This window comes from Myodes glareolus, chromosome 1, assembly GCF_982192425.1.
Source record: "Myodes glareolus chromosome 1, mMyoGla1.1, whole genome shotgun sequence".
Classification (NCBI taxonomy): Eukaryota; Metazoa; Chordata; class Mammalia; order Rodentia; family Cricetidae; genus Myodes; species Myodes glareolus.
Window position 1 is genome coordinate 97,871,103 of NC_142026.1, and position 27,553 is coordinate 97,898,655.

A 27,553-nucleotide genomic window follows, 5' to 3' on the forward strand; every position below is an offset into this window, starting at 1 on the left:
ATTCCTTACTTTCTCCAACCAAGTATTACCAATTCTGTTTTCCATAAGCTTCATGCTCAAACAAATGCATGAATCTGACAGACAAAGCAGACTTTGCAAAAATAGTCTTGAATAATTCATAATAATTCTTAAGAACTTATTTTTTAATACATACTATTGTATGAAAGCTAAGTCCAAATTATGACTTTGTCCTAGAATATGCTCATTTCATCAGGAACTGTGATTTAACTCATCTTCATCTCAGTTCTCATCTGCTCTCTACCAGCTGTTTTATCTTTGATAAGTTACTATAGGCCACTGAGACCTCTCAGGTCTCACATCACTAGCAGTATTCACAACTGATAGCATGGTATTTTATCACACAAGATCAAAAAGAAAGCAGTTGTAAAGCATCGAGGAAAGTGTCAAACACTGATCGGGAGTTCTTGCACAGTCTGTACTTTACTCTTATGTAGTAAATACTTGCCTAAATAATATTTATAGAAGGTCTTTGATTAAAATATTTTTCATTGGTTTTAACTAACCTTTTAAATAACAAGAGATGTGTTCAAGAGAAGAATTTCATATCTCTTTGCAAGAAGCCAAGATCATCTCCATTTAAGGACACACGAGCAGCTGCAGTCACACATTTCTGCTACCCACAGGAGAGGAGGCTGAGTGTAGGCTGCTACAAGCACTTTAAAAATTACAAATAGGTTCTCCAAAACTAAACAAATCTAAAATTCAGAATGTGCAAGTGTGCTGATTTATGCACATGCAATGTAAAAGCAATAAAGCGTATGAAGAAAAAGACAACGCTCCGCTCTGCAAAAGAACTCAGTCCTATCCAAAGACAGTACTGCAGGAGTGTCATTCTACTTCTAAAGGTTACTTACGGTTCACACAAGAAAATGCTACATTGTTAAAAACAACTTTCAGAAATGCTCCAACACTTAAATTTCAACACTTGAGAACCTGGTCAATAACGCCTCATTATCATACAACTGACAGGAACCTACAGTTATTTCTTTCTAAAAAGCTACCCTTGGTACTATAACAGCTTATAAAAAAATCTATTGTTTTTGTGGTAATATAATGTAGCTATACAAAAAAAAACCCATAAGTACTTAAACTTCTATTTTACTATCTTTCTGGGGACAATACATACCTTTTGAAACATGTAATCATTCATGAAAATATTAAGTGCCTAACTGAAGAAAATACAATAAATTAAATACATTTGCCCCTCCTCACCTATAAGAAAATAGTTTCTTTTACAAAATCCAAAAACATTATTAACCTAGTTTCCTCATACACATTCTCTCCCCTATACCTAGACAGATATGAAGCACACGTATAAAATAGGACAGGAAAAGGCATCAAACCTCGCCTAAAGATGTTCACTGCCCTGGAAGCTGCAGCCTAAAGCACCACAGTTCCATGACCACTGCTGCTAAGTCCACTGCTCTGGTGCTACTTGCATCCCATTGCAATGATTTAGTTCTTCTGCAGCACCAGCAGTATAGGATTATCTCTAAGCCAGAGGATGCAGACCTCCTTAAGGAAAGCTATCTACTGTAAAATTGTATCTTCAAGCTTACCTATTTTATTTTGTTAACTGCTACACACATTCTAAAATTAAAAACTAAAAGTGAAGTATAGTGTTAATGACCTTTCCAAAGCTAAAGTAAGATAAGGTCTAAGGTTAGGTTATGATAAGAACATAGTTAACCAATCGTAACGTTAGAATTCCTATGTGACATCATAAGACCTCCCTAGAATACTTTTCCTCCTCCACCTACTGCAGCTGTTCCCATAAACCTAGGAACAGAAACCTCACAGCTAACCTCTCATAGACTTCACACACTTAATACTCGGCATTGTGATGATCACAGAAGCCAAGGTAAGAGAGGATATAACTGATTTTGGAAATTCTTACTTTCTGTAATCAAACTTAGTAAACTTTAAAAGAATCTTATCTTCCAAATTCCAATTCAAAGTTAGATAATAAAAGAACCGGCTATGAATGACAAAATGCTTAAACCCAGTAAAAATTAGGCAACTTTAAAAGAGGTTATATTCTTCTTTAAACTTTGGTTATTAGTCATTTTGGTTTTTCAAATGTGAGCTTCTTACAATCGAAAACCCTCTCAACTATACTGGCATACATGATGGTAGAGGTAAATTAATTTTCATGCTATAGAAATGGTTTTATTTGTTGTATGTTGCTCTGTTGAGACAGTGCAGGACAGGGCCATTGACAGTCGTGGGACACCGTTTATTTATAACTTATAACTGTGGGACATGCACACTGCTAGCATACTTACTCTGATGTTATCAGTATGGTTCTTAAGGTGACACAATCAGAGATTTTAAGAATAGATAATAGAACTCCTTTTTTAATGCTCTTGGAAAATGTTACTTTCTAAAATGAGAGTCCAGTCAACTTCTAAACACTTCTAGACCTGCCACTTTCACAAAAAGAACAGCTTGCTTTAAGTCTGATACTATAAAGAACATTTGTCACAAATAAGATTTTTTAAAGCGACAGAAAAATAATTCAACACTTTAAAAAGGGGAAATTTGATAAATGTATATTCATCTCACAACAGAATATACTTTTGTAAAGTTTTCATTCTCCAGTGTTTCTAAATTTCCTGTTATAAATTTAGAAGTAACACAAGAAAAAACAAAACGCCCAGGAATGGAGATGCCACAGAAAATTTATTATTATCATTTGTTACAAATCTCAACTTAATAAATAAAATGCTTTCTCACCCTTAAATCTATTAGAAAATTATACCAATTTTTATTCCACTATTTATACCCATAACAAACTTAGGTACCAAAATAAAACTTTATCAATTCCTGTAACTGTTGCTTATGGCAAACACAACTTTGGAGTCTCCTAGGCAGCACTCTTAACATGCAGAAACATTTCCAGTATGAGTCTCTAATGCTAGGAGCCTTAAACTGCCTTGCAATACTTCAGTACTCATAAAAAATACTTTTCCTTTAATAGTATACAAATAACACTTGGTGTCAAGTTTTGATTTGCACATTTCTGCATTTTTTTACATTTTTATTTATCATGTATATGTGTGTGCATGTGTGAGAAAGAGATGGGGGAAAGAGCAACCATGGCATGTGTGTGGTGGTCATCGGATAATTTGTAGGAGTCATTTCTCCTCTTCCACCATATAGGTTCCAAAAATCAAACTTGTAGCATAAAGTTTGGCAGTAAATGTCTTTCTTGCCTTTATCCACTGAGATGTCTTCCTGCCCCCTGCATTTTTACTTTAGAGAATATCAAATAACATTCTCAAAGTTCAATGATGTGTACAAAAGTTTTTCAGTGGGAAGAGAAAGTAGATAATGAGCTTTTTACCAACAGAATTTTCGTACATCACTTTTTGTTCCAAAAGTAGACAACTTCTAGAAAAAAACATTGTTATTAAAGTATCTTTAGCAGCAAAAGAGGATGGTATAATTAATGATTATGATAAAAATTTTCAAAGTATAAAGCTATAACACCAGATATGTTTGAATCATGCATTTCTATATAGCTTTACGGTGACACAGAGTATTTTGTTTATAAAGTTATATTCTTTAAAGCCAAGCACTAAAGAAGTCAGATAAAAATCAAATGGAATAAATATGAAAGATATACAAATTATAAAAGATAAACTTTTAAATATGGGGAAAGGAAATTTGCTTTTCCAAGGGGAGTTGCATCAACACCATTTCCTAAAACATATCAAAATTATTTAAACAGTACTTTGGTAAACATAAAGGAAAATCATTGCATCTGGATCATATATTAACAAATGTTTCTTAAGCTCATCAATTTATTAAAACATTATTTGTATTAAAAATTCAAAGTGATTGAAATCTTAATGTATAGAATGCATTAAACAAATTATAAATTAAAGTGATTATATAATTTAAATTATATGTTAAAACATTGAAAATGATTAAAGTATAGATCACCCCTCTATAAATTGATAGTATAAACTTTCTTATTCTAAATAAACATTTCGTAAGTGCACTTACACACAAATACTCTCTCTGATCTTAATTATTTCTGTGTTTGGCCCTGTATCTCTTCATCACATTTAAAAAAACATTCAAAAATGGTGAGCTGGTCAGGTTCACAGAGCTACATGTAAACACGGTTAAAACAAATCTTCATGCTGACTAAGCAGGTACAGTAAAGAAAGTGAGGAATGCAAATGGTACTTTATAAGGACGAATGTAGCTGATGCAAGCTTCTATCACCTTCAAAGGCACTCCATTTAGTCTTTACTACTCTGTATATTATTCTAGGTATCATTTTCAAAGCCAGGCATAAAAAATTACCAGTGTCTTTAGTAATCAAGCAATAAGTTCTAGTCAGAAAAGCTGAAAATAATCACAGACATTAACATGCCACAATCAATCAAATTAAAATCTTCAATTATTTAGCTTGCTCCGTTGGGAGAAAAAAAAAATGTCTCCAATCCATTTAGGCTTGTTACCTAAATATCAGATTATTTTTCCCGATAACTTTGCACAAAAATTTCAAGATTTTATTCCAGTCCCATATTCTAGCCCTATATTTCACCAATATCATTTCTCACTCATTCACTCTACCACTTAGAAACTACTTAAGGTCAATGCTTAAAGTTCCTGAGGAAAAGAATCTTGCTTTGTTATCTACATTAAGAAAATAATTTTTATCTAATGTTTGAATCTGCACATTGATCATACCAACAAAAATGAAACTTCAGATTTGGGAATCAAGAACATAACCCTTCTAAACTACAGCAGCATGAACTGATGAAACATAGTCTCTTCAGACATTTCCAGAATGGTGCAACAAGATCCATACCTGACACAATTCTGAAGCATGCATTACCAAATAAACACATGAAAATAAAACTTGAACATCATTTTGAGTGAGGTAACCCAGATCCAGAAAGACAATTATCATATGCACTCATAAGTGTTTTTAAACATAAAACAAAGAAAACCCAGCCTACAAATCACAATCTCAGAGAACATAGACAACAATGAGGACCCTAAGAGAAACAAACATGGATCTAATCTACATGGGAAGTAGTAAAAGACAGGTCTCCTGAGTAAATTGGGAGCATGGAGACCATGGGAGAGTGCTGAAGGGGAGTGGAGAGGCAGGGAGGAGCAGGGGAAAATGTAGAGCTCAATAAAATCAATAAAAAGAGAAGAGAAGAGAAGAGAAGAGAAGAGAAGAGAAGAGAAGAGAAGAGAAGAGAAGAGAAGAGAAGAGAAGAGAAGAGAAGAGAACCTGAGTGTAGCTGCGACTCCCTCCCTCAGTAGAGCCACAGCTAACTGAGGACCTCTAGTGCTTTACAGCGTGTACTTCTCCAGGGCTTTCAGAAAGAGTTGAGCGGCTGAATTTGCTAAGTGACATTCAATTTTTCTTAATACTTGCCTAAGGCTTTCTCCCTACACTCTCTTTTAAAAAAATTTTTAAAAAAATTACAGAATCTGAATCCTCAATATAAGGTTAAAAACACTTGCGTGGTGGCACACACTTGTAAATTCCAATTGAGGCAGGACTGTAGAATTCAAGACTAAACAGTGTGACACTAAGTTTAAGTAAGAGCAGTGTGGACTATACAGCCCAAAAATAGGACTATATTAATAGATAAATACATGTATTTTTAACATCAACAAAAATAAACCTACAGACAAAACAGTCATAGACAAGAGCAATTTCAGAGGGAAGATCTCCATCCTGTTGTTCAATGACTCCACGTCAAGTCAAATTTAAACAGGGTATTTCTCTTTTTGTTTGTTTGTTTTGTTTTGTTTTGTTTTTGGAGACGGGGTTTCTCTGTGTAACAGCCCTAGCTGTCCCAAAACTAGCTCTTGTAGACCAAGCTGGCCTTAAACTCACAGAGATCTGCCTACCTCTGCTTCCCAAGTGCTGGGATTAAAGGTGTGCGCCATCACTGACTGGCCAACAGGGTGGGTATTTCTTTATTGGGCCAATTTAGAAATCAAAGGCCATTTTATTATGACCAATTGTTAGCACAACCAGGCAGAAGCAGCTGAAAGATTCACTGACATTTCAGTCTGCTCAACAAAGCTGGAGTGCTGCTGCCACAAAGGAACTTCCAACAGAATTTAGCAGTTTGCAATTTGGCAATCTTAAACTTTTACTACAGTCAACTTTCATAAACTAACGGGTTGATTATAAATCTAATGATAATACTGCCCTAATTTAGTTTAACAAGTCACTTCTGGCTTATCAGTGAGATGGTAATAAGTACCTGAAGGGGAAATACACACACACACACACACACACACACACACACACACACACACAGAGAGAGAGAGAGAGAGAGAGAGAGAGAGAGAGAGAGAGAGGAGAGATACATACATACATCTCCAAATAATCTTAACAATAATGAACTCTGCTTACTCAAACTCAATCTATACAGAATTCTAATCACCTAAATTAATCAAATGAGAAAAATACTAAATGTGTCTGTCAGACTGTAGTTTCTTAAATGCATAATAAACAAGTAGATAAAAACAAGAAGACAGCAAAAGCCCAAAACAAACCTTGAGGATTATCAAGGATGTGACGTTGGCAGAAACCCTACAATTCTGCAAGTTCTACAAGGCCATCAAAGTGTTTACAGTGGGGGTTACTAAACATCATATACAAAGCTGTGAATGTGTCAATTGCCTGTAAGTTGTAAGACAGGCCACCAAATGATTTCCAAATCTATTGAGGTTTCCTTCTCACAAGAATACACCTAGCATACCATTGAAGTTAAAGACTCCTATAAGATATGATATGTATGACTTCTACCCAATAGGTTCTTAACAAAGCATATGACTTTTTTTTTTTTTTTTGAGATAGTGTCTCACAATCTAGCCCTGGTTGGCCAGGTTGGCCTCACACTCACTGACCTCTGCCTCTTCCCTCTGGAGCGCTGGAATTAAAGCATGCACCACCTCTACTGGCAATATGACAAAGGATCATGGTTGCCTGCAGTTTTCCTTTGCTCCTTCTAGTGAAAAATAATACTCTTTAGAACATAATTTATTAAGTTCCAATTTTAACTTCTTTAGAGAAAGCAAGAATGTCATACTAGCTCCCACTAAGAAAAGAACTGGTGATCACATTCAATCTGTCCAAAAATCAGAACAGGTCCCATATACACACAACAAAACACCGGGCACTTTTCTGCTTCTTCCATACGGCTCAAAGATATGATCTGGATGTTCCCACAACCAAGCACACATCTTTCTTATTTTCAGTACTCTGGTACTAAAAGCAGGATGATTAAATTTTAAATAAGTCTGTAAGTGAATAGGCTCCTTGTCCCTAGTAAACACCCAATAAACATATATGGCCTTTTAAAAAAGAATATGGAAGGCTAATTTTACATCCTAACATAATCTATTTCTGAGTATCCGAAAAGATGCTCTAAAAACATCAATTAATGAACTCTTTTTCTATATTGCCCATAAAGTATTAGTTTATTAAAGTGTTGCTATAGAAAAGTTGAAAAGAGACTATGGAATCTCCAAACTTACAGAGCAGTGATCATGAGGAACAGAAAAGACACCTGACCCCTGTGTTACAAACTGCAACATCTGTAGTGAGATACACAGAGATCCAAAATTAGGTCTGTAGTGTTCTTAACTCTCAGCGTTCCTATTCTCAACATATAAGAGGAAGCCCCATCATGGAGGAATGTAGCTTAATCATTACCCTATCAAAGCACTATAAAATAAACTGAGCAAAGAACTTACATGCATATCATGGACATTTCCTCATTTCGATTTTAGCCAAGACTATAAACTTGCTACAAATCACTTTATAATTATGACAAGTTTTCAAGCTTGCCAAGAAACATTTAGTTTTTGATCTGGTCACTATGTGTTCTTTATAGACAATTCTCTCATTTATTGAACAAAACCTTCAATAAAAAGTGGTGTAAGATGATGCTCTAAGAGTATCAATCATGTTTTATTTCATTATAGATTTATTTTTATTTGTGTGTACATGTGTGTCTATGTGAACTTCTGCCACATGTGTGAAGGTACCTGCAGAAGCCAGGAGAGGATGTTTCATGCCCACATTATAGGTGGTTGAGAGCGACCTAACCTGAGTGCTGGGGAGCAAACCACACCCCGTGGAAGGGCAGCTAGTGCTCACCACTGAGCTACCGCTCTAGCCCCTGAATGTTTTTAGTAGTTGACAGTACATCTCTTTGTATCTCACAAACACCAAATACCCACTTGTACAAAGCCTAATTCAGTTTAATGTCAAATTAAACAAGAAACTATCAACTTAGGAAATACCTCCTCTAAGCCATATTTTCTTCATCTATAAATAGAAGAGACTTAAATATTAGTGATGATGAGTTTAATAGCAAATTCTATGACTCAAATTCATTATATGACAATTACAGCACTGCATTTTTAAACTACTTTCTAAAAATTTTAGTCATAAAACTCATATTCAACTTTATGGATTTAATGATATCATGCTAATTTTATACAGATGAACATATGCTTCTTTCACTCATATACTAGAAGCTCTAGTTGGGGACAATGACACATTTACAGAAATTATAGCATAGCCAGATAAATATCCTGATTTAGCGACACAAAATACTATGGAAACTTGGCAAAGCAGATGATTCTACCTACTGGCTGGAAAGGTCTTATTCAGAAGTAGTGTTTAAACTGGGCTTGAAGTATCCGTTTTGCGTAGCTGAGAATCGAAAGGTAAAAGGGGTAAATGTGGCCTTCCAGGTAGAAGCAGAACATGTACAAAAGGCACAATCATAAAAAAGAGTACAGTGTTTATAGCAAGGGGCACAGCATGTGACTGAATCACCAAGTGTCAGGCAGAATAGATAACGGCTCCTGTACATGCTTTTTGATGAACTTCTGGAAGGCTCACTCCTTTCTCGTGTGTGTGTGTGTGTGTGTCTGTGTGTGTGTGTGTACATGCATGTGCACATGTGTGTGTTGTGACAGTTTTACTTTGTACCTAGGCTGCTCTCAAATTTACAATCCTGCGTGGCCTCACACATGCTAGAATTATAGGTATGAACCACATCTTTTAATAACTACTGAAACATCACAAAAATATAGTAATTATCAATACCAATTTTTATTTTTCTCAAAATTATAGTTCATTATACATCTTCCTATAAAAGAACTTGTAAAATATACAGATTCTCCAACACTACAAATTCCCGAGACCTATAATAAACTAACAGAAGCATGTACTACTTGAAGGATGTATTTTCTTTAAAAAGTTGCTTTATTCCTGTAGCATTTTATCTGGAGAATTCAAATAAAAATAATTAAATATGCTAGGCTTGAGATCCCATCTTTTCCATGTGAAATTCTATAGATAATTCGGTCACCTGTGCTAGACAGTCGGGAACACATGCCAGACAAACATAAGCTGTTACTAACTCTTGACAACAGATTTTGATATAAATTGACTCTGCATGGCTCCTTATCACAGGCATACACATGAAAGAGAGAAACCAAATGAAAATCCAGTCTATTACACAATTCAAATCCTAACAGAGCCAAGTTGAAGATCTGAGAACTACAGCATCTGACTGGCATATACCACACAGTTTCTTTACAACATAAGCACTAAATTCTCTGCCTGATGCAAATCTTCCCCTTTCCCAATCTCTTTTCTCCTCTCCTAAGTACTAGTCTCAAGTATGGGGTCCACAGGCTGAGGTGAGTTCAAGCAGTGCACAGAGCCTAGGGAGGAACCTAGGCTGCTAGAACCTGCCAGCTAGAATCTGTACTAACATCCTGCTACAAATGATGCAGCAACAAAATAGACACAATTGTCTACAGACAGTAAGCTATTGCAAGATCAAAAATGTTCTGATTAAAAAATCCAAAATATCAGCCCAGCATAGTAGTACAGTACTGTTATTCCTTCACTTAGTATGCAAAGACAGAAAGAAGCAGAATGGTGGCCTCCAGTTCGAGGTCAGACTGGCTATGTAGTAAATTCTGGGCCAATTAGGATTGCATAGCAACACCCTATCTCTAAACAATAAATAAATAATAGTTTAATGAAAGAAAATAATGTCAAAGTTTAAGTAGCTGATATCTTCAGACAGTTCACTTAGTTTACTTTAAATCTGTATCTAATTTCCTATTAATAAGCTTCATTTTGTTGTGTTTATTAATTGTCAAAGCTTTAGGCCCCACATATTCTGCAATGGTTTAGGAACTTTGAAAGATGGCCAGACAAAAACCCACTCCAGGTAAGCAAGACTAGCTGAAAGCTAGAACTGTCCATGGTAGTTTAGTACAATAATCATACTGTGCATTCCAAGCTTGGCAGTCTTTAGAACTCAGCAACATTGTGTTCAAGAGTTGAAAACATTCTACAAGGGGTTGGATCTGGGAAGAGGAGTCAGGAGGAGGATGTGAATATGATCAAAATACATTGCATGATTCTTTAACAGTATAAATCATAAAGGAGAGGCAAGCAGCTGCATCTGTTTTCAATTTCATATTTAACTTCTTTCTCAGTGAACTATTTTATTTTGGACTAAAATTAAGATATAATTTACTATATGCTGTTTTATGAGATTAGTCCTGAAACACTTATAATAATAAATATTCACATCAATTGTATTTACAGAGAAGCAACAATATTCCATAAACCTAGTAATACCTGCCAAAAACTACAGTTCCTATAGCTCAAACAAGAAAAATGATGACTGCAGCAACATACAAGATATAGAAGCAGAGAGATCATGAAGACTGGAGACAGTTAATGTTATAAAGCACAGAGACAAGGAAGATGAATTTATGCAAAACTGCACAACTCTATCCAGAGAATGGGTTTAGGTATGAACCTAATCCATTTACTATTTTTACATTCCAGGCCTCCTAAAAGAAGACAGCTCACATTTGCCTGCCTGCTACCGGCTTATTATCTTTCTCTTGACCACTCAGACGCTCAGTCTTCCTGCTATTGCCTTCCAGCATCATGGAAAAAGTCCAATACCTCACTCGCTCTGCTATCAGGAGAGCCTCAACTATTGAAATGCCTCAGCAAGCACGGCAAAATCTCCAGAATCTTTTTATCAATTTCTGTCTCATCTTGATCTGTCTCCTGCTGATCTGCATCATTGTGATGCTTCTATGAAGTGCGGCTGCCACCTCCGGATCTGTGACATGCCAGCTCAGCTTCAAACCTAGCACCTCCTCATGGGGGGGAAACACAGCCTGCTCCCTGCCTAGAATGTCTTTGTGAAGGTCAAGATGAGGGGTAAAACTAACCCTTAGCCAATGTATTCATCTGGATCTTGTAAACAAACTTTACAATGACTAAGTGTGCATAATGAAGCTGCCAATTTCCTCAAAATGGCTCATAAATTTCTCTCCTGATTATTTCTGACAATGAAGTATGAGTTTTCATTTAGAAACAGCACTGCCGAAAGTTCACTTTCTGCATCCAGCACTAGCTTTACTGCTAAGCAGCTCACTTTATAGCTCAATCTTGGGGATAAATGAAATTTATACTGCATTGCCAACACTTTTTTTTAATACAGGAACTAAGTATTCTTCAGGTCTTCACAAAATAGAAAAACAATAATTTAAATGAAGTGTTCAAAGTAGTTCACTGGGTCCTCACATGTATGACTACTGTTATTATTATATTATTATCAGAAGTCTTGATAATTACTCTGTCAGAATAAATACCTTAAAATAAAGATCTTGTCATTTATCTATACACTAATATTTTAAGCTTATGAGAATCAAATAAGAAAAAATCAAATTCTCATATAAATAAAATTCCTTATGATAAATTTTTCTCAAGGACTGTGGAATTTACAATTAAGTTAACCACAAATCTGTTCTCTTCAGGGTTTGTGATCAACAAGAACGAATATCTTACTATGTGGCTGTGATAATTACTAATAAAGTAGAATCTCACCTGAATTTGACACTGATAAAGATACCCTTGGTTTTACAGGATTTCTCCTATTCCAATCAGATTTCCAATAACAAGAAAAGTATTATTTCAAGCATTATAATATTTTAAAGTCTGAACCCTCTCTCTCCAAACACTAATTCCCCCATTATACTTAAATGTGAACTTTTATTCTGTATAATCTGTAATAAGATTTAGCTGTCCTCCTCTATTGCCCAGAGAATTAGCATTTGATTTACTAAGTTTAGTAGAGCTAGCAACACTATAAATCTTATTGAATATGTTTTCAATATCCCTTTTTAAATTTTTAAATATCTTTCTTTCAATAACTGCTAAAAGAATAGGAGCAGAAAACTATGTTGGAAAACAGTCACCAAAACGTAATAATTGGCAAAATATAAAACTATTTAGACCTCTACTTTGTAATCTCCTAATTTTAATCCCAATTCAAAATGTGCTACCAATACAGCAATTACTAAGGAAGAGAAAAGGTAATTAAGACACACTTTCCACAAAGACTGTAGGGATACTCAGTCTTTGTATTGATACTACAGATAGAGCATCAATATTCATTTTGGTTTCTAGCAGGATGCTGATTCAAATTGAATGTGTGGTAGAAAAGGAGATGTTTGGGTTCAGAAGTTAAAAAGTTGTCAAAAGGAGTTCATGTTAACAGAGTTCTCTTCAGCGAGGGCTGGAGATTCCCATCACACACACACACACACACACACACACACACACACACACACACACAAACAAGCATGAATGACATAATCATCTAAACCAGGATTCTCAACCTTCCTAATGCTGTGACCCTTAAATATAGTTCCTCATATTGTGGTCATCCCCAACCCTAAAATTATTTTTGTTGCTACTTCATAACTGTACGTTTGCTACTGTTACGAATCAAAGTGTAAATATTTTGGAGATAGAGGTTTGTTGGAGGTCAAACAAACAAACTGTAGCTCATTAAAATGAGGAACAAAAAACCCGTTCTATAACTGGGAGATTATTCTGTTTAATCATCATACATACAGTAAGTTGTAAGGAATAAAACTTTGAAGATAATGACCATTCAAATACTTCTCACAATTTTACAGGATACTAAAAACGAACTAATTTTTTAACATCTAATATTGCCTTTTCCATTTTTAGTGGTAAAAAGTTTATCTGTAAAATGTAATCAGAACCACCTATACTCAAATGAATATTTGACCTAGGTGATATTTAAAATCAATTATACACTACTGGCTATCAAACGGTCTAGTTATAAACAGTTTTGTGTTGTAAAGGTCTGAGAGACGTACTTTTCCCAAATAACGTAAAAAATCAAGATTTTCTAACACAAACATAAGATGGGGGAGGCCTCCATAAAATAATGAATTTTCTACCAGATATTGTTTAGCCTTATTTTTGAGTCTTTTTGACAAGGTGTGAGAATATGGTCAAACAGACAAAAAAGATTTGGTTATATGCTAATACCCATTTTAATGTCTTGAAATTACATGCTAAATTATATGCACATAAAGATATAATAAGAAAAATCAATTTTTAAAACCCATACCAATATTAGATGCTTGCTACCTGTTGTGTCACAAGATGTGATAGCACTGCACTGTGACATAATCACATCTCTCAGTATGTTGCTTCTCTCAGTCAAAAAGTCAAAAACATAACAGCATGTAAAAATAGAGAAAATAAGAAAAATCTCAAAGAACATAATAAAATCCTTCCAAGCTAGAAGCCAGAATATATTTACAATTCACTTTGAAGAAAAAAGTTTTATGTTATTTAATCAAAATCTTCATTTAAGCAACAGGAAAGCCTCCACTAATATGTTAAAAATATTAGTTGTCAATACCGTGACTAATAAACCACTTTATGGCTCATATAGAAACAAAATTTCATCTTCCTTTTTAAACAACTGTAGACCAGGGAACATGAAAAATGTAACGTAAGAAACCGAATTCACTACTTAGCCACCATGGAGCAGATCCACTGTGAGCATAAGAGAATCTAATGGTCACTGCGTGTAGACGGCCACATTCTCCACATCCCACTTGAAAACAAGGAATGCAGGGGGCACTTGTAAATTATGTATTCTCCCCTGACCACAGTCAAGACCTTCTCACAATCCTACAGAATCAGTCTGGAGTATTACGGGTGGGGTATGAAACACAGAGGAAGGAGTCAAGACTAGTGGTGCACAGAGTGCACAGAGTTCTATATCCTAAACCAAATGAAGGAAGATGGTGTTTCTTCACCACAAAGGAGAATTCTTCAGAATTACACTACCTACTGTCTCTGGATGGTTTAGCACAGTGGTTCTCAACCTTCCTAATGCTGTGACCCTATAATATAGTTTCTCATATTGTGGTAACCCCCAGTCATTAAAATTATTTTCATTGCTACCTCAATGAAATAGCAAGTAATTTTGCTACTGCCATGAATCATAATGTAAATACGTGTTTTCTGATGGTCTTATGCTACCCCTGTGAAAGGGTTGTTCAAACCCCCAAAGGAGTCATGTCCCAGGAGTTGAGAACCACTGCTCTAAAGCATACAGGAATGCTTCCCATTAGTTGTGCTCTCTCTCCCTCTACTGTGTTCTAGGAAGATTCAAAACTGAGTTTTTTTCTCATATGTACAACATGTGCATCATATCAACACTTTTTTCCAAATCAAGAAATTTACTCATTAGCCTGTTATTCCACAGACTCAAAAGGGATTAATACATAATGTTTCTCTATATGCTGTATTATCATAAAGTGTTTCCTTTAAACTGATTCAACACATCTTGATGGTCAATTCCTTTAACAATTGCAGCTGACTTACAAACTTAAATACAAAGAAACCATTACCAAAAATGGTACAAATAACTGGGTTCCACCTTCTCATTTTATAGAAGAAATTAAGGCCCAAATAAATTGTCAGGTCACAAGGCACTGAGTTCTGTTTACTGACAGCATAGCAGCTAGAAATGAGCTCAGCCTACAAGTCCTTCAATACATGAATGGGTAAGAAGATGTGGTACATATATAGACAATGCAATTTTACTTGGCCATAAAGAAAATTGAAACCATGACATCTGCAAAAAATAAATGAAACTTGAAATTACTACATTAAGCAAAGTACCCCAGATCCAGAAAGCCAAATACCACATGCTTTCTCTCATATTGTAACCTCGGTCTCAGTTTTATAGCTGTGAGGGCGCTATGAAACTACAAAGGGCTAAGATGGAGAAAGAATAAAATAGAGGGTAGTAAAATATACGAGACATGAGAGCAAAAAGGGTCTCGTGGGAAGAGGCAGGCAACCAATAGGAGGGTACTGGGCCAAGGGCCAGGGAAGCACAGAATCAAGAAAAACAATGTATGAAAACCCCATAATAAAATCAACATTTTGTATGCAAGTTAAAGAAAAATAACTTATAAAGAAAAAGAAAAAATTCAGGTCCTAAATATGATATAATCAGAAAAAAACCGAAGACTTATTTTTCCAAATCAGTTTTCTGCTATATCATGTCAGCTTCTGTTTTTGTTTCACATTTCTTTAGACAAAAAGCATTTTATTTTATGCATACTTAACAAATGAGAAAATCAAGGCCAACTTAAGAACAATGTTCTTATGTTAATTTATCTCAAGTAAATTTGTTTTTCTTATCAACACAGTATATAAAACTTATAGCACTTATGTTTATTAACTTGTGAGAGATGGAGAAAGGAACGTGTGGTGTAGGCAGTCATATACTTACTGCAGTAAACAAAAGATCCACTGGAGGGAAGCAAACACTAGGTTTTTAGCCTTACCTGCATTGGTGTTTCACTTCCTTGATGAAGCTCTTCTATTGGTGGCTGTTGCCAAGGAGCTAAGCTGTAAGAATCCTCTGTAGTTCTGCCTTCCAATGGATTTGTCCGTAACTGTTCTGTAAGCCACATCTGAGTCCTCACAGAAGGTTGAATGGGAACTCCACCTACTGCCTGCTGGCCAAGCATTAAATACTTTGGAGACTCAAAAGCCTCTGAACCTGTCACAATGGGCTTGCTCTCAGGTAAGGCACTGTAAGTCATGTCTAAGGTCTGTCTCCTGAGAGCAGAGGAGGAGGTTCTGATGTCCTCTTTGTTGTAGCTCTCAAATTTATACTTGCAATCCAGAGTTGATGACCGCGTTTTACTTATTTCCTTGTCTTCCAGCTTAAGCATCTCCATACTGTCATGTAAGCAACTAGGCCCAAAGGTCCTTACGTGGGATGGGAAAGTCTTGCCCTTCCCTGTCTTTTGCAGCTCATTCCTCAACTCGTCTGTGTATACAATGCCACTCTGGTTGCAGCTATCCGGGACAGTAAGTTTGGACAAAGATGACCATTTCCGTAGTGGCCTGAAGTCCTTCATGTCTAGTGAAGAGTCCTGCTCCTGTCTTCTGTGGTCTCCCAATGTGTGCATGAGGCTTGTACTCCATTTAGAGCCATCTGATGCTAGAGATTCCCTGTGTTTGGAAATTGAAGCACTGGAGTTAGATGGCATCACATGGGCAGTGGGAAGAGTAACCAATGATCGACTAGGTTTAAAAGATAGTGTGCCACTTGACGTTGAGTGATCTGGAATGAGAAAAGATTGCCAAGTCAGTTTCAACTAACAGGTTAAAAACACAAGATATAACGTAAAATGCAAGATGTCAAAGTAAAAATCTGAATGTGGCTTCCCGGTATTTATTTCTCAGTTTCCTCAAGATGAGGCAATTGCTAGAACTGTTATCCCTCTAAGGTTATCAGAAATAAATCAACATATTTTTAAACACCATCCCTCCATCCATTTCTCTCCTCTGTTCCCCATCTGCTCCCAGGGATTCCCCCCATAGTCATCTTCTACCGCTGTGGGATAATGGTCTTGTACCCTGGAAAGATTTGTTACTTATATTGGTTTAATAAAGTGCTGATTGGCCAGTAGCCAGGCAGAAAATATAGGCGAGGTGACCAGACTAGAATTCTGGGAAGAGGAAAGGCTCAGTCTGCAATCGCCACTCAGATGCAGAGGAAGCAAGATGAAAATGCTGCACTGATAAAAGGTACCAAGCCACGTGGCTAAACACAGATAAGAATTATGCGTTAATTTAAGTTGTAAGATCTAGTTAATAAAAAGCCTAAGCTAATAGGCCAATCAGTTTATAATTAATATAAGCCTCTGTGTGTTTCTTTGGGACTGAACAGCTGTGGCACCAGGCGGGACAGAAACTTCCATCTACATTCTACTGCTGTGCCTGTATTTGTTTACTCTTCATAAGCACAGTCTCCTTAGGGTTGCTACAGGGTCCCGGGAGAGAGAGAATTTACAGAGCACACACTCCTCACCAGTGCTACCCATTGAAGAAAATGCTTCTCCCTCCCCAATGGACCACTAACTGGCCACAGATCCTCAGAAAGTAGTGGGGTCTCATGAGACCTCGTCCCTTAGCTACCATTATCTGCCTATAGGGACAGGGCATGGGATGTCCATGGGTCCTTCGTCTTTGCCCTATCCTATCCCCACATGACACAATGTTGGCAGGCCCATTCTTGCTCAGGTCTTGTACTAGGAATTGCAATTGCTATGAGATCAAGAGTACAATGGGAATGTCATTCCGAGGAGTGTTCCAATTCATTCCACTCCTTTCTCTGGCTCTTACATTCTTTCCACCCATCTCCTACAATATTCCCTGAGCCTTGAAGAGGGTGATTTAGAACTTCCATTATTGGCTGAGCATTCAGCAGATCCTGATTCACAGCAATTTGACCAGGTCTATGTCTCTGCAGTTATTGCTACCCACTGCAAACAAAGGGAAACTTCTCTGACCAAAGCTGACAGTAGTACTTTCCTGTAGGTACAAACACAACACTTAGAAATTTGATGAACACCTCATGTCCACTTGGCAGGAAAATAGCAGTAACGTCCTCTCTAGGGCCTATGACGCTCCCTAGCCAAAGGCATTTGACCAAGTTGGTGGTAGTAAATGTGGAATGGGAAAGGTCTAATCTGTGGTTCCCCCATTACTTACTTGCCACTATTGGATCCATGGGCACATTTTGCCTGGCCAGCTAGTAGTGTAGTATTGTGGAATATTAGTTTAAGGTGTGCTACATTCATTTATGCTATAAACTATTTGTGTAATGATGCAAAGATGTGTTGTATTCTTTGATGTTGCACCTCTAAAGCTGTGTTACCTTGACTGCCTAAAACACCTGACTGGCAAAAAAAAAAAAAAAAAAAAAAAAGCACTGAATAGTCAATAACTAGGCAGGTGAGGATAGACAGGCCTGCCAGGCAGAGCAAATAAATAGGAGGAGAAATCTAAGCTCAGGAGAAAAAGAAGAGGTGAGAAAAGGAAAAAGAGGAGAGGACGCCTGGGCCAGTCACCCTGCCACACAGCCAGCCACAGAGTAAGAAAGAGAGAAAGATATATTCTATAGAATAAAGAAAAGTAAAAACCCAGAGGCAAAGTGAAGTTAAAGAGAAATGGGATAATTTAACTCAGAAAAGCAGGCTAGAAATGAGTCAAGCTAATTTTTGGGAATTCATAAGAAAGAATAAGTCTCCATGTATTCATTTGGGAGTTGGGTGGCAGGCCCCCAAAAAGTAATAAAAGCCAACTACAATATATCACTTGGAGGTCTGTAACAAAGGGGCCTTTGATGACACCTTTCCCCCACAGTCTGCCTAGCTCCCTCTAGCAGCAGTGAGCTAAGTGGAAGGGGCTTCCAGCCCCCCGTTCCAGCTCCTTTCTCCACATCCTCAGAGCAAAGCACACAAAGTCTCTTTAGGAACAGTTTCGTCAGCATGGAGAAGTTAACAACAGCGAGTAAATAATCTTTCTGGGGACCTAAGTAGCCTTCTAGATCAACCATTTGAGCCCACCCCAGTAATAAGACTTATTGAAGAGCTTATGGTTTTCATGGGTACCATTATCTGTTGTCAGGTTTTTTTTCTGCTTGTGCATAAACCCAGTAGTTGACCTAACATCATCACCTCCTCTTCTTCCCCCATCTTCATGTTCTTCTGATTACACCTTTCCCCTTCCCCAGTATTCATTTTCCCTTCCATTTTCATATGGCATGTATTCTACTATCCACTACCATCCCCTTAATATCACACCCATCTTTTCCTTGCCTCGTAAATGTCACCTTCCTGGATGCTACACACTCTCATGTAATTACAGACAGACAGACCGACAGATGTACACATGTATGTGAATTAGTAGCTGAGATATATATGACAGAATATGCACTATTTCTCTTTATTACTTTCGTTACTTCATCTAATATACTTTTCAGCTCCACCCATTTTCCTGCAAATTGCACCATTTACCTTTCTCTACAGTTGCATAAAATCCTGTCATGTATGTGCACATTTTCACTCTCCATTCATCTGATGGAGAGGTCTCCACTTCCTTGGGTAGGTTTACTCCAAGATTTGGGGATTGATTGATTAGATGGTTCTAAGGCTACTGTGAATAAGACTGTTTTCCTGATTTCTTGATATGTTTATCACTGATAAACAGAAAGGGTATTCATTGGGTATGTTAATTTTGTATCTTGCTAGTTCACTGGGTGGGTTCTCAGCTCTACTTTTCCTGAATTTTAAGCTTTTGTATGTATAGAGACATATATGGTCCTTTCCTGTCTGTACCCCTTTAATTTCCTTTGCTTGTCTTGTTGCCCAAGCACGACACTGAGAAAGAGTGAGTAGAGTGAGCACTCCTGTCTTGCCCTAATCTTAGTGGTAATGCTTCAAGTTTTAGCGATTTACCATGTTATGGGAGGTTTGCATATAGGCTTTGTATTCTTGTGGTTAATTTCGCTAGGAGCTGGTCAATTAATAGATTCTTTTTAATATTTTTAGTCTATCTCATTAATTTCTATACTTCTTTCCCTATTCTGCTTTTGGTTTTGTATTTCCAAGGCTTTAAGCTACATCTTTAAGTTACTTTTTTGAGCTCTCTGATTTTGGAGTGCAGGCACTCAGAGCTACAAATTTCCCACTTAGCACTGCCTTCATTGTATCCTACTGTATCTGGTATTCATACAACTACAATGCTCCTCTATTTTTGGTCTGGATGACCTGCTTTGGTGACAGTGAAATATTACAGTCACCTGCTATTTGTCAAACATGACTGTCTATATATACTTAAATTATTAAGTGTATGAAAGGATGAAAGTTTTTTGTAAACATACTCATATTAATCTCTTGTTTGAGGTCCCATTCCACACTCAGGTCTCACTTCTCCCAAACCCTACCCTCAGCATGCCAAGCAACAGCCCCTATCCTGGAGTAGCCCTCTTCAAACTCTGCCCCTGAGAAAGTCTGCCAAAAGTTAGCCCCTTCTTGGGGCTGCTAAAGATCATACCTATAGGCTACTTAAGACCTGGTAGCCATACTTGTCACGTAATATCTCTCCCACCCTCCTAAGAGGGTTTGATTGGCTTATTACATCAGTGGCAGCAGATATTCAATAACTGGGGATTCAAAATTTATCAATAATCACCAGGCTTGGCTGCTGTCTGGGGGCTAAGAATGTGCTACTTTCCTATTTGCCTTCAGTTGCCAGGGATTTTTCAATTGCATAAAAGATCAATAATTGGTGATAAAAGTCACTTCATCAGATGACTTTTTTTAATGTCTTTTGTCTGTTTAAGACAGTGTCTCATGGAGCCCAGGATAGCACTGATGTAGCTATGTAAACAAGAATGATCTTAAACTTCTGATCCTCCTACCTTTATCTCTCAAGTGCTGGGTTCACAGGTGTATTTACTAGTATAAATTTGAATATAATCAACAGATAGTGTTTCCAGAATATGATCTTAAGGACAGAAGTTACTCCTAGAAGTTTCTTACGAGAAATTCTCAAAACTTAGCATACAAAAAAGTTACCTGGAATAAGCTACTCTACACCAGTAGAATATGACCAGCCCTGGTAGAAAGGCTCCTCAGAAATACCACAAGCACTCTACTGCTCAATTCATGAAAACACCCATCACCTAGATGTGACTGCAGCTCTGATGCTTCCAAGCTCACTTGTTAGGAGTCAGGCATTATGCTGGCCCCTGTCACCTGGCAGGATGCACTCAGTCAGTACCCTGGCCAGCCCAGGCTAAATCACTACATAGTCTGTACACAGGTGCAAAAGGTCCCTTTAAGAGACAAGCTCTGCCCCATCCTCACTCTTTTCCTGCTGTTCTCCTGAAAAGGCAAGGTCTTCCCCTCCCCCCCCCAGCTCCCCCTGCTCTCTCGCGCTCGCGCTCGCTCTCTCTCGCTCTCTCTCTCTCTCTCTCTCTCTCTCTCTCTCTCTCTCTGTCCTAATTCTTTCCCCTTCCTTCAATTAATTCATCACTCAAGTTTTGCCCGCAAGGTGTATTTGCACTTGCCTGACATGAGGCCACAAGTTATGACCCATCACCTGCCAAGGTCCCTTTCTAATAAGCATGTCAGCATTAAGGAAGGCTTTGGAGGGAGAAGTGGGCAATGTCAGATCCACCACCTGGAAAACTCTAGGCACAATACTAAACTGCTCGAAAGTAAGATGGCTGAATTTTGCCTTAGTATTTCACAGTTTATATGAATTATGCTATACTGCAAAAATGTATAGGTTTTCTGTCTGAATTATAAAACATGGTATAGTATTATATGGATATAACATCAACAAAAGGCCTGAAGACAGCTTATTAAAATATTTTGTAGAATATTCCATTTGTCTGTTCCTCAAAGATCACAGGAGCTTTTGTTCCATGTGATTATTTGATGAGAAAAAATATGATTTGCTACTACTAATACAAATTTGCTTCAAATTAATTCACAGAACAAAAATAAAAAACTTTAAAAAGCTTTAGAAAAATTATTATATAATAGGAAGACAAATCCAAGAGCTTTGGGGAATTATGAAACTACAATCTTCTCAGTGAAGGATGCTGGTCACTGTCATAAAGAGGACAGCACCGAGTCTCCACAGGTCCTAGGACAGATACACAGGAGATATTTTTAAAGTCTTCTTGGGTAAACTGAGAAAAGGCTCCCAGTGGGGAGCTCTAGAGTTTCCTCATTAATGTAATAATCTTTTGAGCTTAAGTGATTCACTATAGAATTATTGAGCTTTTAAGTCAAAACTTCAAAAGCTACAGAATTTTTCCCCAGATCAGGTAAGTATTTGAGAAGGAATTATACAGTAACTCTAAGGTCAAGGAAGAGAATAAGCTTCTTCAAGCAAAACTTTAAAACAACCCTAAGAAAACAGAGCATACAGTCTGCAACTTTTAAATTCCCCATCCGTTATCTTTGCCACATTATTATGTTTATTAATAACTTTTAAAGTTTGTTCATGGAAATAACCAAAAACATTGTTCAAAGCTTTGAGCACAGCTCCCCAGATTCATTTTTAAATTCGGTTTAGTTCAGGCTACTCTCCAGCACTTTCTATGCCTTTCCATTTAACCTCACAAACAGTATGCAGTATTAAAGACAGAACTGTGTCTGTTAATGTGTCATATCATACTTAAGTAATAAACTAAAATCTCTCTCTCTCTCTCTCTCTCTCTCTCTCTCTCTCTTTCTAACACACACACACCAGTAAATATGATATGAGTTCATTTGAAAATTACCTTGCAGATAGAATCAAAATTAAGATAACAGTCACATAGAATTAGGCAGGAGCAAACACCATTGACTGGTATTTTCAAACATCATTTTCCTTATAAGGCAAAGAAAGAAACAATTTTCTGAAGACAAAGGGGACATGAAAAGGAGACAAATATCAGGAAAGGGTGCAATGGGTTGCCAGAAAAAGCCATGCCTTTTGCCTAAGGCCTTCAGAGGAAAGGGTTTTCCAACATCCTGGTTTCAGACTGTCTCAAAATCTTCAAGGAGATAAAGGTGAACAGACTCTAGATGAGGAGTTCACTACAGAAGCCGAGCAAATCTGCAACAACACACTCATGCCCTCCTGCAGACCCTTAGGGTCATCTAAATTCTTGTGATGCTAATTTGGGTCTAGCTACTTGGGGCCTGCTAACAATTTTAACAATGGGGGAGGGGGGACAAGGAATCACTATGTAGCCCTGGATAGCCCCGAACTCACAGATGTCTGCCAGCCTCTTCCTCCCAAGTACTGGCATTAAAGGTATGGGCCACCACGCCCAGATGCTAACAATTGCTGAAGTTATTAATCTGATAGTTCCTGTAATTTTAATGTAACTTTTCTTGTTATTATCTTCATATAGCTTTTTGTTCTTTTACCTAAGCTTTAGCAGAGTTTCACAGGGCAATAAAGAAGTGTCTTAATGTGTCATCTTCACCTGAAAACTTGCTTGAATTTCTTCCTGTAAAGTATAGAAATACATAGGAATATGTGTGTTCATACACACATAATTAGTGAAACTGGGTATTTAGAGAAATACTTAACCATTTTCCTTTTTGTATAGACTCCTAAAGTTTTTTTTCATACTTTTCAGTGTTATAGTAACTATTCTTTTTTTTTGAGACAGGATTTCTCTGTGTAACAGCCCTAGCTGTCCTGGAACTAGCTTGTAGACCAAGTTGGCCTTGAACTCACAGAGATCCACCTGTCTCTGCCACCCAAGTGCTGGGATTAAAGGCGTGCACCCACCACTGCCCGACTTACAGTAACTACTCTTGCAAATAGTATACGGTTCCACCTACACAAGCCTATGCTGAGTGAGAATATGGACATATTACCTACGATTTGTTTTCTAGTGGGTTGTTTTGTTTTTGATTTTCTCGTTGGTAGTTTGGTTGGCTTCCTAGTGTTGAAGATCAAATTCAGGGCCATGTATATAATCCCTAAGTACTTTACTACTACATCCCCAGCCTCACTTATTTTTGGGTAAGTTACCTAACCGCTTTGCATCTCATTTTCTTTGTCTGAAAGATGGGAAGAACAATGACTATTGTGCCTAGAATACAGCAACAGCAATACAGATGTCATCACTGCCAACCTTCCTCTCTAAAGACTAACAGTTTTCAACTTTGCTCAGATCTGGTATCACTGTGCATTTTAGAGAAAGGAGGGGCAGTTTCATTGGTGAGAATCAACATCTTATCTGACATTCATTTCACTATGACTAAATCTGATCACCTTTTCAATGCTATTGATCATCTTCAATTCATTAAATAGATTTCTTATATTTTTACCTGTGTTAAAGTATTAAATATATAAAATTTTATATATCAATGCCAACCTGTAGGCATTACCTATATTTGTAGGAGCTCTTTAAGTGTTATCGATATAATCAATTTTATTTTAAAATTTTACTCTGTATATCTTTCATTTTCTAACTTTAGAAGTATTACAAAGTTTAAAGTTAGAAATATTTTTATGCAAACTGACAATGAAATCAATATCCTATGGACAGATAGTCAAGTTATGAGAGCTAGTAATATTTAAACATGATTTACCAGAAAAAGCGAAAGGAGAGAAAAAATACTTTCCCAATACTGCTGTCTAGATACAACTAAAAGCACTGAATATTACACATAAAACAAACACAAGACAAGAAAGCTTAGCAAAAGAAGGTAGAACATCCAGGAACCTTGGAAACAGGGGACAAGGAAATAGGTCATTCTTTAATTTTTCTTTTTTTTTCTCACAGCTCTAAGACTTAGGAACAGCAAAGCCAGAATTCTAAAATGACAAAGAGGAACTGTCCAAAAAAAAAAAAAAAAAAAAAAAAAAAAAAAGCATAAAAGCTCATTCCTATCAGCCCAAGAACAAAGAAGAATACACCAAGGAGACAGTCTACGTGATAACTCCCTTTTCACTAACCAACAGCACAGAAAACAGTGTAGTCTAACCCGTGCCCTTACCAACTAATGCCAAGTGAGAAACCTAAGTTTCCAATCTTTCCAAGTTGTAATTAAAGCATCCAAGAGCCTTACAACAGTGACATCAAAGAAGGCCATACACGGAGACAGGAGCCTCATCCCCATCCGTGTGTGGATGAATGCCCCTTGAGTGCACACACACGCGGGGACGGACACACACGCGGGAACGGACACACACAATGGCAGAGGAGAACTACCCTCATAGAGACTCTGGACATCCATCACCTCCAGATGGTAAGAAGCAATCCACACTAGGGTCAGTGAACTTACCCATGAAAACCTAGATTTTATTCCACACCTATCCAACCAGCAGAAAGAAAGTGCTCCCCTCTCTCCTTTGAGTATCAAAAGAGAGCATCCAATTGAAAGTAAGGGACCAGTATCCCATTCCTTTCTATGGCAAGAACAATATCTAATTAAGTCAGGTAGCAAAAAGTAGGCAAATAAATCAACACGCTCTACATAATCCTATGGCACAGAGGAAGTCACAAAGTATGAAACATACTGAGCACGTTGGTCTTGCAGCTGACCCACGGTTCAGTTCGCAGCCATTACATGTCAGCTCATAAGCATTCTAACTCCAGTCGCAGGGGATCTGGCACCCTCTTCTGAATTCAAGGGCATGTGATACACTTACATTTGTGCCGTCAAAACACACATGTAAAATAATAAAAATTTAAACTATTACACATGCACATACACTCAGCTGAATAAAGATCAAAATACAAACTTCAAACTCTGTGGAACACAGGTAAAGCAGTTTCTGAGAGGGAGATCTTAAATGTCCCCACAAGTATCACAGTTTTAGCTGTTTGTCTAAGGGAAGGGTATATGCCTCAGTGTGTAGAGGTCAATGGACAACTTACGGGTGTCGGTTCTCTTCCCCATATGTGTTCCAAGGCCTGAACTAAGGTTGGGCTTAGTGGCAAATGCCTCTATCAGCATTTGGAGTCTCACCAGTGTCCAACTCTCATATTTTAGAGCCTTGATCCCCCGAGGACAGTATTGAGAGGTTCTGTAAACTTAAGTGTTACTGGGGACATGGAGTCCTCTATGGAGTCCTCTTTGCCCTGCCTTTCCAGCTCCTCTTCCCCTCCCTCCTCCTCCTCCGACCCACTCCCAGACTTCACAGCAATGAGGTGACCAGCTCTGCTCTGCACACTCCTCCCATGCTGTGCTGCTTTAATTAAAACGATGAGCCCAAGAGGTCTTGGGGTGAAGCTATTAGTTTCAGTATTTGTTACAGTAGCAGAAACCGTCACCCATAAAGACAGGTGGCTTTCCTCTGCAGGTACTTACCTCTGTCTCTGCTGCATGTTCCACACCTTAGAAAGGCTACGGCACTATCCTACGTTAACAGTTTCCATTTATCTATTTATTTGCTTGGATTTTTTTTTTTAAACAAGATCTTAGCATAGCCCAGGCTGACCTCAAATTCATGGCAATTTTCCTGCTTCAACCTCTGAGTGCTGAGATTATAGGTGTGTGCCACCATGCTCAGCTCACAGGAAAATAATCAGGTTAGAGAAAGCTTCAAGTCATAAAAGTGTTTAATAAGCAATTATAGAAAAGGGCTCCAATCATAATGCTGGCAACAATGTGTCAGCAAAGCCTATGTTTTGGAGGTTTCAGGTAGCAATGAGGACAAGGCTGGGATCTAGATTATAGGCAACTCTGTTATCCACAGCAAGAAATCAGATTCATTTTGTCCTGACTCTTTTTAAGTGTCCAAATTTAAAACCGATGACGCAGCTTAAGTGTAAAAATGTCAACGTAGCTATGTACTTGGGCACTGCGCGCATACAACTAGATGTTTTTAGCCAAACAGACACGAGAATCTGAAGTAAAGAACAGTATATGGGGTGTGTGGTATAGACAGAATCCCTAAAAGCAATCGCTAAGGCTTAGAAGGATGGAAATCTTAGGACAATCGATGAGAGCAATGGAGAAAGTCTGCTGCAGAAGCGGCAGGCAGTGTGCAAAGTCAGAGCAAGAGTGGCCATGCGGATATAGCTGTAAGTCTGCAGGTACTCTAGCCTTGTAAGCCCACACCCTAATATCTGCCCTAAAGACCAGACATGGAAGTTTAAGATTCAAGGTTTGCCACACTGGCTTCCAGTCTTGTTCTGGTCCAATTCTTTCTTCCCATTCCTCTATTCTCCTTTTGATATAGAAATATTTGCTTTGTGCCTCTTATATCATTATATCATAGACGCTGAACCTTTATTTTTTGTTTTTTTCTAAGGGTTCACAAATAGGTTACAGAAGAAAGCTTTGAATTTATACCTTTGAGCAATGAAAAACGGTTAAAATCTAGGGGATTCTTTTTACAGTTTAACTAAATATTTTTAACAGTGTGAGATACATATAACTTTTGAGACCAGAGAAAAAGAATGTACTTTGCATCTCAAACATACCAAAGTCCCATGGGTAAAGGTGTGCAAGATGCCCAGCTTGGTACTACTGAAAAGCGGTCGAAACTTTAATTTGGGGAAGGGGATGTTCCTAAGAGACAGCTTTATGCCTGCCCTCCAGGAGGCTTCTAAGACCCGGTCTCCCTCAATTATCTTTCAGTTCCTGGGCATGAGGTGAACAGTTTGCTCTACACATGTCATCTGTCATTGTGACCCCCACTAGAAGCCCAGTGGGCACAGGCACTTGATCATGGACAACAGCTTCGCAAACAGTGAGCTGAAATAAACCCTTGCTCTGAATAGGCTGATTTCTCATC

General features: G+C 37.6%; 2 protein-coding genes and 1 long non-coding RNA gene across 8 annotated transcripts in view; 2 read left to right on the forward strand and 1 right to left on the reverse strand.

Moving 5' to 3' along the window:
* The window catches only part of Cep85l (centrosomal protein 85L), a 114,324-nt gene that overhangs the window by 66,992 nt on the left and 19,779 nt on the right, over positions 1–27,553 (reverse strand). For 4 of the 5 annotated variants that reach the window (XM_048424999.3, XM_087911042.1, XM_087911035.1 and 1 more), the window contains one exon: positions 15,772–16,559. In XM_048424999.3, the coding sequence (XP_048280956.2) occupies positions 15,772–16,559 (788 nt within the window). The remainder of the gene's footprint in view (positions 1–15,771; positions 16,560–27,553) is intronic. The other variant, XM_087911044.1, reaches the window with a different exon arrangement.
* Pln (phospholamban) lies at positions 1,723–11,428 on the forward strand. 2 transcript variants are annotated; one of them, XM_085690090.1, is made up of 3 exons: positions 1,755–1,882; positions 10,212–10,280; positions 10,910–11,428. In XM_085690090.1, exon 3 carries the CDS (start codon positions 11,015–11,017, stop codon positions 11,171–11,173), a length of 159 nt encoding a protein of 52 aa, XP_085546216.1. In that variant the 5' UTR covers positions 1,755–1,882; positions 10,212–10,280; positions 10,910–11,014; the 3' UTR covers positions 11,174–11,428. The 2 variants fall into 2 exon arrangements, with proteins under 2 accessions (XP_048280964.1, XP_085546216.1); XM_048425007.2 differs by lacking the exon at positions 10,212–10,280 and having other exon boundaries at positions 1,723–1,882.
* On the forward strand, positions 15,924–27,536 carry LOC125394285 (uncharacterized). Its single transcript, XR_015739023.1, has 2 exons — positions 15,924–16,013; positions 27,397–27,536. It is a non-coding gene; the product is annotated as an uncharacterized LOC125394285 (long non-coding RNA).

Coding starts and splice junctions, on each gene's coding strand:
- Pln (XM_048425007.2), top strand. CDS start 11,015: ATGGAAAAAGTCCAATACCTCACTCGCTCTGCTATCAGGAGAGCCTCA.